The sequence below is a fragment of the Daucus carota genome, chromosome 7 (assembly GCF_001625215.2).
Source record: "Daucus carota subsp. sativus chromosome 7, DH1 v3.0, whole genome shotgun sequence".
NCBI classification, from domain to species: Eukaryota; Viridiplantae; Streptophyta; class Magnoliopsida; order Apiales; family Apiaceae; genus Daucus; species Daucus carota.
Window position 1 is genome coordinate 27,650,038 of NC_030387.2, and position 10,198 is coordinate 27,660,235.

A 10,198-nucleotide genomic window follows, 5' to 3' on the forward strand; every position below is an offset into this window, starting at 1 on the left:
TGTAATTTTTCGAATTGGTCAACATATCTTACCATGAAGAAGAAATCGAATTGGGACTGAGTATGAATTAAAATTAAACCAAAAATATTCTTTGAGATTTAACTATTTTCATTATATTCAATACTCATTCCTTCGTAATTATGCAATGGAGTTTTAAAGATATATTTGATTGATGTTTAGTTATACCTAAAAGTATTAAACTTAATAATTTTCATTACTATACATGTCTTCTAATCCTTTGTAAAAGATATATTTGTAAGATATTTCATCAAATTTTGTAATTATTAAATTAGATCATTTTATGTCGTATTTATGCATATATTAATTTTTACTCAAAATTTTATCATATTTTCGATCTATAAGATTAAGCTAATCACAACGGGGCTATTAAAGAAACTTACTTTATCAATAGTTGAATAGTCTAACTTTAAATTATATTCTCCCACAAAATCTTCACCACTTTTGATGCAAAAACCTACATGTTTTTTTGAAACCACCTCTAAATTAAGTAGCAATTTTTTTTTTTAGGTTTAGAGGTCTAGCCAACTCATTGGTGTCTTTTTTGAATTCTTGTAGATTTTGAGTATACTTAGTATGACAATCTTTAAATTGATCTTGCCCACTCAGTGGTGAAATATATCAAAAAGTATGATCATGAATTGAAGTATCATTCAAATATGACTGGTGTATCTCTACTCTAATACGGTCACATGTTATTAATTTTTATGTCATGATTATTTTAAAATTTATTCAATTATATATAAATTAATCCATAAAAATTCACTTTTTGTGTTAAATTTATTTTATATTCTTAAACAATAATATTTGATTATTTTAGTATTTATTGATTAATCATGTCTTAAGTACTTTGTTCCATTAAAATACTTCAAAAATATGAAATTTTCTTTTCAATCAGCAATCCACTCTAAGATATTTAGTCTGATTATACTTTAATGGTAAAGTAGTATTAGTATCTGTCAAATATAAATCCTTATACATCATCCTAAAAAAATACTTGAAAGAAGACCAAATATTTCACTCTCAGATAATAACAATTGAAATAAGACCATTTCTTGCATTAATCACTCTTTAATCAAATAACTATACTATTAAGTTGATTTCACTATTTATCCTCATGATATTATATTGATTACTAGCCCATATAGTTACTTTTTTAATAAAATTGTGATGACCCCAAAAATGGTGTGGACGCTTCTCTTAAACACTAAATCGCCTCTCTTAAGTGATTTCCTTTCTGTACACTATTACACACATACTCAAATGTATATATACACATTTATACGGGTTTACCAATCATCCATCTATCTGCTTGCCACACACACATAACATATATTTCCAAGTCCTTCGGCCAACATTTCAGTAATCAATGGAGTCCACCAACAACACAGGTCAGTAACATTCTGAATAGCACATAAATACACATCATGGATCTTTATATTTGTGTGACATAATACAAAATATATTTAAAGTCTCTTATTTAACATTTTTCCTATAATTTTTGTCAATGTAGCCGGCAATGTTGCTGCTTTGGCATCTCGCAAGAGAAACAACACATGTCAGGAGGAGGTTGGCAGTAGCAGCAAAAGAGCAACGCTTGAACTCTTTCCCACTCTTGTGAATCAAAACGAACAGAGTGTTTCTCAGTCTCCAGCTCCCCATATTAACGGTCATTCGGACTTCAACGAGCAGTCACTACCACCTGAAGATCACTTTGAGAGATTATTCAAATCACAGGTGTGTTTAAACACACACATATATTTGCTCAATATATTTTACTCAAATATGGTATTTTTCTAGAATAATTACACACCACACAGTTGAAATTTTTTAATTTTTGTTTCTTCCAGAATAAAAATGTTACTAACTATTAATTTTCTTTCGTGTTGGCACATTAGTCCTAGCAATAACAAGAAATTGGTAATAGTACAAACAATAATTTACCAATTACATACACACGTTATTAATTTGTGCATATATGTTTGTTAATGGTTAGGCTTGTTGTCACAATATTGTTGTAACACTTTGTTATTGTTACATGATACATATATGCAGTATGAACAAATCAGAGAAACTTGCAACCGGTACTTGAGTACCAAATACAATGATATACTGAGGCATGCAGAAGAGCAAGCGTCCATAATACATAAAGAGAAAGAGATGAGTATGATTTCTTCTTTCCAAGAAAGGCTGGCATCTCTAAATGACGTCATAAACAACAAGAACACAGAAGTGGACAACAGTAAAAGGAAAAATATCGAACTAGAAGAGCAGGTAGCACATTACAAATTTCAGGCCGAAATTTGGAAAGCAAAGGCTGAGAGGGCTGAGGAGATGTTGTGGAACGTCACCGTGAGTCCCCGACGCCATGGCCAATGCTGCTGTGTAGACAAGCAGGATACAGCTCAGTCCTCGTTTGGGGAGACTAGCTAGGGTGGTCCTACAATTGACCCCAGGAATATTTGTGGGATACTACTGCTGCTCTTTTTTGTGCATTTTTGGAAGGATTGGTGTTCAAGTAATTTTGCGTAGGTTTTATTTGATACTGAGCTAAGATGTTCAAACTATAGTAGTCACCTTTACAACTTGTTATGCAATTAATATGATTTTATTTATTTTGAAAATTTTAAATGCATTGTGGTTGATTCCGGTTGCAAGTATGGTTGCTAAATCATATTTTCTCAAAACAAAAAATGTAAATAGATACATTGCTATTTTTTAACTAGAAGAGCAGGTAGCGCATTACAAATCTCAGGCCGAAATTTGTAAAGCAAAGGCTGAGAGGGCAGAGGAGATGTTGTGGAACGTCACCGTGAGTCCCCGACGCCACGGCCAATGCTGCTGTGGAGACAAGGAGGATACAGCTCAGTCCTCGTTTGGTGAGACTAGCTAGGGTACAATTGACCCCAGAAGATTTGTGGGATGCCACTGATGTTCATTTCTGTGTATATTTAGAAGAAGATGCTGAAGAGCATATAGCTACTTAAATATGTAATGCTTATGTGATATTTTCATGGGATGAACAAAGTAATATCTAAAGCATTTATACCTTTTTTTGGATATAAGGTGCATAAATAATGTTTTCATATAATTTTTTTTTTGTTGGATGAGGAAGAGAAACCAAGATATATAATGATAATCATAGTTTTTTAGTTAGAAAATGTCACATTAATATCGCCGGTAATTAATATTATTTAGATATTAAATCAATTATATGAAAGAATTCAAAACTTACATTAAAAAATACTTTTAATTTATAAAAAAGACCGTAACTACCAAATTATTATAATCTCATAATCTAATAGTTTATAATGTTTATTATTAGGTTTTAGACGTGAGGGTTTAGGAATATTTTAAGGTTTATTTATTGATTAAAGTATTTCAAAATATCTCTTTTTTTTTTTTAAATGTTCTGTTTTAAATAAATTTGGAGCTCCACTCTTATATGTATTTACTTATAATTGTAATGAGATGTATTTTATTGTATTTATAGTTTAAGATATAATTATTAGAGTTAGTATTTACAATTTAGGATTTGGGTTTAGTAAGTTGGATTTAGAGTTTAAAGGCTTATTTATTTACTTTTTGATAATTATTGTAATAGGAGGGTTGATGTTTATTGAGTTAAAATGTTCTAATTACATTGATCACCTTTACAACTTTTTAAGCAACAAATATGATTTTATTTGTTATGAAAATTTGAAATTTGCATCTACGTTGATTCCCGTTTCAATTATGGTTGCAAAATCATATTTTCTCAAAAAGAAGACATAAATACATATATTGAATTTATTTAACTGTGAAATAGATTTTTTAGAAATTTAATAATTCTTTTTAAAAAAACTTTTCACTTAATTTAAAACACCTCCATTTCAAATGGATTCTTAAATTAATTTGGGCACGTATATTTTCTTAATTGATCAACACACCTTAACATACATGAAAAAGAAATTGAATTGGGACCGAGTATCAAATAAACTGAAATTAAATTGGAGAAAACTCATCTTGAACTAAGTACATATAGAGAATGATAGTCTAAGTGAATTGTTTGATGCAACTAAAAATATTCTTTGAGATTTAACTATTTGCATCATATTCAATACTCATTCTTTCATAATAATGCTATTGAATTTTAGGGATATATTTGATTGATATTTAGTTATACCTAAAAGTATTAAACTTAATGATTTTCATTAGTATATATGTCTTCTAATCCTCTAAATTAAGTAGTAAATATGCTTTTCGCTTTAGAGGTCTAGTTAATTATTTGGTGACTCTTTTGAGTTTGTAGATCTTGAGTGTTTTTAGTATGATAATCTTTAAGTTGACCAGGTCTACTTAGTGGTAAAATATAAATAAATAAGCATGATCATGCATGAATTGCAGTATCAATCAAATATGATTGGTGTACCTCTATATATATAATGTAATACCGACATATATTATTAATTTTTATGTCATGATTTTTTCAAACTTTATCCAATTTTATATAACTTAATCGACATGAATCCACTTTTGGCGTTAAATTTATTTTATATTCTTAAACAATAATGTTTGGTTAATTTTTATATCATTGGTTGATAATATTTTAATTACTTTGCTTTATTAAAATACTTAAAAAATATGAAAATTTAGTTTTAGATGAGCAATCTACTCTAAGACAGACATTTAGTCTGATTATATTTAATGGTAACGCATTGTTGGTGTGAGTAAGATATAAATCTTTACATTATCCTAAAAACAATACTTGGAAGAAGACCATACATTTCACTCACAAAATATATATGATTGAAATAAGACCATTCCTAGTTTTTATCACTCTTTAATCAGATGAATATACTATTAAGTTGATTTCACTATTTATCCTCATAATATTATATCTTGAAAGAAGACCATACATTTCACTCACAAAATATATATGATTGAAATAAGACCATTCCTTGTTTTGATCACTCTTTAATCAAATGAATATACTATTAAGTTGATTTCACTATTTATCCTCACAATATTATATTGATTACTAGCCGATATAGTTAATTTTTTAATAAAATTGTGATGATCCCAAAAATGGTGTGGACGCGTCTCTTAGAACATTAAATCGCGTCTCTTAGGTGATTTCCTTTATGTACACTATTACACGCATACTCACATGTATATATATACACATCTAAACGGGTTTAACAATCATCCATTTATCTGCTCGCCACACACACGTAACATATATTTCCAAGTGCTTCAGCCAACTTTTCAGTAATCAATGGAGTCCACCAACAACAGAGGTTAGTAACATTCTGAATTGCACATAAATACACATAATGGTTATTTATATTTGTGTGACATAATACAAAATATATTTGAAGTCTCTTATTTAACATTTTTCCTATACTTTTTGTCAATGTAGCCGGCAATGTTGCTCCTTTGGCATCTCGCAAGAGAAACAACACATGTCAGGAGGTTGGCAGTAGCAGCAAAAGAGCAACGCTTGAACTCTTTCCCACTCTTGTGAATTAAAACGAACAGAGTGTTTCTCAGTCTCCAGCTCCCCATATTAACCGTCATTCGGACTTCAACGAGCAGTCACTACCACCTGAAGATCTCTTTGAGAGATTATTCAAATCACAGGTGTGTTTAATTAAACACACACATATATTTGCTCAATATATTTTACTCAAATATGTACACAACACACCGTTGAAATTTTTTAATTTTTGTTTCTTTCCAGAATAAAAATGTTACTAACTTTTAATTTTCTTTCGTGTTGGCACATTAGTCCGAGCAATAACAAGAAATTGGTAATAGTACAAATAATAATTTACCAATTACATACACACGTTATTAATTTGTGCATGTATGTTTGTTAATGGTTAGGCTTGTTGTCACAATATTGTTGTAACACTTTGTAATTGTTACACGATACATATATGCAGTATGAACAAATCAGAGAAACTTGCAACCGGTACTTGAGTACCAAATACAATGATATATTGAGGCATGCAGAAGAGCGAGCCTCCATAATACATAAAGAGAAAGAGATGAGTATGATTTCTTCTTTCCAAGAAAGGCTGGCATCTCTAAATGAGGTCATAAACAACAAGAACACAGAACTGGACAACTGTAAAAGGAAAAATATCGAACTAGAAGAGCAGGTAGCACATTACAAATTTCAGGCCGAAATTTGGAAAGCAAAGGCTGAGAGGGCTGAGGAGATGTTGTGGAACGTCACCGTGAGTCCCCGACGCCACGGCCAATGCTGCTGTGTAGACAAGCAGGATACAGCTCACTCCTCGTTTGGGGAGACTAGCTAGGGTGGTCCTACAATTGACCCCAGGAAGATTTGTGGGATAGTACTGCTGCTCTTTTTTTGTGTATATTTGGAAGGATTGGTGTTCAAGTAATTTTGCGTAGGTTTTATTTGATAGTGAGCTAAGATGTTCAAACTATAGTAGTCACCTTTACAACTTGTTATGCAATTAATATGATTTTATTTATTTTGAAAATTTTAAATGCATTGTGGTTGATTCCGGTTGCAAGTATGGTTGCTAAATCATATTTTCTCAAAACAAAAAATGTAAATAAATACATTTCAATTTTTTAACTATAAAATAGGTTTTTGTAAAATTTTAATAATTGTATTATTTAAAAACATCTCAATTAATTAATAACGCCTCCAATTCAAATAGATTCTGAACTTAATTTGGTCGCATATAATTTTGAAATTGGTCAACAGACCTTACCATGAAGAAGAAATCAAATTGGGTCCAGATATCAATTAAAATGAACTATATAGGGGAAAACTTATCTTGAACTAAGTATATGAAGAGAACTAGGTATATGCATTGTTGAGGGTACATTATAAATAACCATAAAAGGGGTGAATAGTAAGCTCCATCATCATATATGCAGAATGATGACATGCCACATTAAAATAGAGTTGAAAATATTAGTCTAAGTGAACGGTTTATTAATGCAATAAAAATATTCTTTGAGATTTAACAAATTCCATCGTATTCAATATTTATTCCTTCATACTTATGCTAGGGAGTTGTAGGGATATATTTGACTGTTATATACTTATGTTTGTTAATGGTTAGGCTTGTTGTCACAATAATGTTGTAATAACACATTGTTATTGTTACATGATACATATATGTAGTATGAACAAATCAGAGAAACTTGCAACCGGTACTTGAGTACCAAATACAATGATATACTGAGGCATGTAGAAGAGCGAGCCTCCATAATACATAAAGAGAAAGAGATGAGTATGATTTCTTCTTTCCAAGAAAAGCTGGCATCTCTAAATGAGGTCATAAACGACAAGAACACAGAATTGGACAACAGTAAAAGGAAAAATATTGAACTAAAAGAGCAGGTAGCGCATTACAAATCTCAGGCCGAAATTTGGAAAGCAAAGGCGGAGAGGGCAGAGGAGATGTTGTGGAACGTCACGTTGAGTCCGCGACGCCACGGCCAATGCTGCTGTGGAGACAAGGAGGATACAGCTCAGTCCTCGTTTGGGGAGACTAGCTAGGGTACAATTGACCCCAGAAGATTTGTGGGATGCCACTGCTGTTCATTTCTGTGTATATTTAGAAGAAGATGCTGAAGAGCATATAGCTACTTAAATATGTAATGCACAATGCTTACGTGATATTTTCATGGGGTGAACAAAGTAATATCTAAAGCATTTATACCTTTTTCGATATAAGCCTATAAGGTACATAACTAATGTTTTCATACAATTCTTTTTGTTGGATGAGGAAGGGTAAACCAAGGTATATAATGATAATCAAGGTTTTCTAGTTAGAAAATGTCACATTAATTTTCCCAGTAATTAATATTATTTAGATATTAAATAAATTAAAAGAATGAATTCAAAAGTTACATTAAAAAATACTTTTAATTTATAAATAAAGACAGTAACTACCAAATTATTATAATCTCATAATCTAATAGTTTATAATGTTTATCATTAGATTTTAGACTTGAGGGTTTAGAAATTTTTTAAAGTTTATTTATTGATTAAAGTATTTCAAAATATCTCTTTTTTTTAATGTTTAGTTTTAAATAAATTTGGAGCTCCACTCTTATATGTATTTACTTATAGTTGTAATGAGATGTATTTTATCCTATTTAGAGTTTAAGTTCAGTATTTAGAATTTAGGATTTGGGTTTAGTAAGTGGGATTTAGAGTTTAAAGGCTTATTTATTTACTTTCTGATAATTATTGTGATAGGAGGGTTGATGTTTATTGAGTTAAAATGTTCTAATTACAGTAATCACCTTTACAACTTTTTAAGCAACATATATGGTTTTATTTGTTATGAAAATTTGAAATTTGCATCCACGTTGATTCCTGTTTCAATTATTGTTGCAAAATCATATTTTCTCAAAAAGAAGACATAAATACATATATTGAATTTATTTAACTGTGAAATAGATTTTTGTAGAAATTTAATAATTCTTTTAAAAAAAAACTTCTCACTTAATTTAAAACACCTCCATTTCAAATAGATTCTTAAATTAATTTGGGCACGTATATTTTCTGAATCGGTCAACACACCTTAACATGAAGAAGAAATAAAATTCGGACCGAGTATAAATAAACTGAAATAAAAATGGAAAAAACTCATCTTGAACCAAGTATATATAGAGAATGATAGTCTAAGTGAATTGTTTGATGCAACTAAAAATATTCTTTGAGATTTAACTATTTGCATCATATTCAATACTTATTCCTTCATAATAATGCTATCGAATTTTAGGGATATATTTGATTGATAGCCACGTACGTCCAATGCTCGTTTAAAATACGTTAACCAATTTTATATAAATTAATTGTTATAAATTCACCTTGTGTTAAATTTATTTTATATTCTTAAACAATAATTTTTATTTAATTATTTGTGTTATTGATTGATCATATCTTAATTAATTTTTTATAATAAAATACTTAAAAATATGAAAGTTTTATTTTTGATGCTCCGAGTAACTAACATCTCCAACTACGGGGTTTTGTCTTTTGTATTAGAAATACTAGGAGTCAGGGCCGTCAAATAAAAACCACTTTACTTTGTCGTACGCTTTCCATTCCCACTACCCCGTCTTGCTGCGGGTTAAGGCCACTTTGTTAAGGCTACTCAGATGAACATTCCTCCTTTTTTTTCAACATGCTTCAACCAGTTGTAAAATTCTTCTTTGTTGTCTCTTTCCCTTTTATACAACTTTAATTTCATTTGATTATCATATAAGGAAAGAGGTTCCCTTCAATTAAAACAATTTTAGAATAGTCAAATATACTTGTATTATAACTACTTAAAAACTTGAGTTAAAAACTAGGGAGAAGACATTACTCGATCAACTTGTGTTACCACAGTTGAGTAATAGGTATCGATGAGCATTTATAATTTTTCTGCCAAATGTCTAGGTTTTTCATCTTTTTTTTTTTGCCTAGAAGCGATATGACTTCCGACATTTGACGTCACACAAAATACGTTGTTTTTTTACTATCATTTTGTAAAAATCTAGAATAAAAAATGAGGCATTCTTCAACCATGTATCCTTCAGCTATGACCTATGCACCTTTTTGGGTTGCTCCTATTACAAATGTAAGAATTCAATTTACTCAAATAATTTTTAATCCCAAATATCCATCTAAGCTGCACACGTATAGTGACCATATATTCAACTCAGTGAGTTTTGTCTCATGATTACATATCCTTGTACCCTTTTCACGAAAATATGTCGGACCACGACCATCACTAAGTTGCATTATTGTCAAGAAACTTATGCTTTGATATCACTTATAATGGGTTACCAATTCTTGCAGCTAGTTGCGAAACAGTTATTCAAGAACAGAATAAATGTGAACGGGAAAGCGATTGTATTGAAATTAGATCCCTAATAAAGAAGGATACGAAGAGAAAAGTAAATCCATAATAAAGCAATATTTTCATTCTACACCGTTCTCCGATCTCAATTCACTCCTTTTACTCATCTAAATTATCACATGGCCCTACTCAATGTTATGCACCATCTCACAAGTAATATGACCCACACTACAAAAAAACAGGACAAAACCGACCGTCGAAAATGGTCAGTTACGTCCACAAACGGTCGGTTTTATAGCTAGAACCGACCAATAACGGTGGTCGGTTTTGACCTGGTCCATAGAAATAAT

The 10,198-nt window shown here is 30.4% G+C and overlaps 1 protein-coding gene across 1 annotated transcript; it reads left to right on the forward strand.

Moving 5' to 3' along the window:
* Positions 1-5,275: 5,275 nt before the first annotated feature.
* On the forward strand, positions 5,276-7,549 carry LOC135147952 (uncharacterized). The gene is made up of 5 exons (XM_064082021.1): positions 5,276-5,297; positions 5,420-5,472; positions 5,539-5,640; positions 5,946-6,242; positions 7,172-7,549. Exons 1-5 carry the CDS (start codon positions 5,276-5,278, stop codon positions 7,547-7,549), a joined length of 852 nt encoding a protein of 283 aa, XP_063938091.1.
* The last annotated feature ends 2,649 nt before the right edge of the window (positions 7,550-10,198 follow it).

Bases quoted from the DNA above. Each gene is read 5' to 3' on its own strand.
- LOC135147952 (XM_064082021.1), top strand. From the start codon at position 5,276: ATGGAGTCCACCAACAACAGAG. The intron at 5,641-5,945 runs GTGTGTTTAATT...ACATATATGCAG, and splicing joins AGAGATTATTCAAATCACAG to TATGAACAAATCAGAGAAAC. The intron at 6,243-7,171 runs GTGAGTCCCCGA...ACATATATGTAG, and splicing joins AGATGTTGTGGAACGTCACC to TATGAACAAATCAGAGAAAC.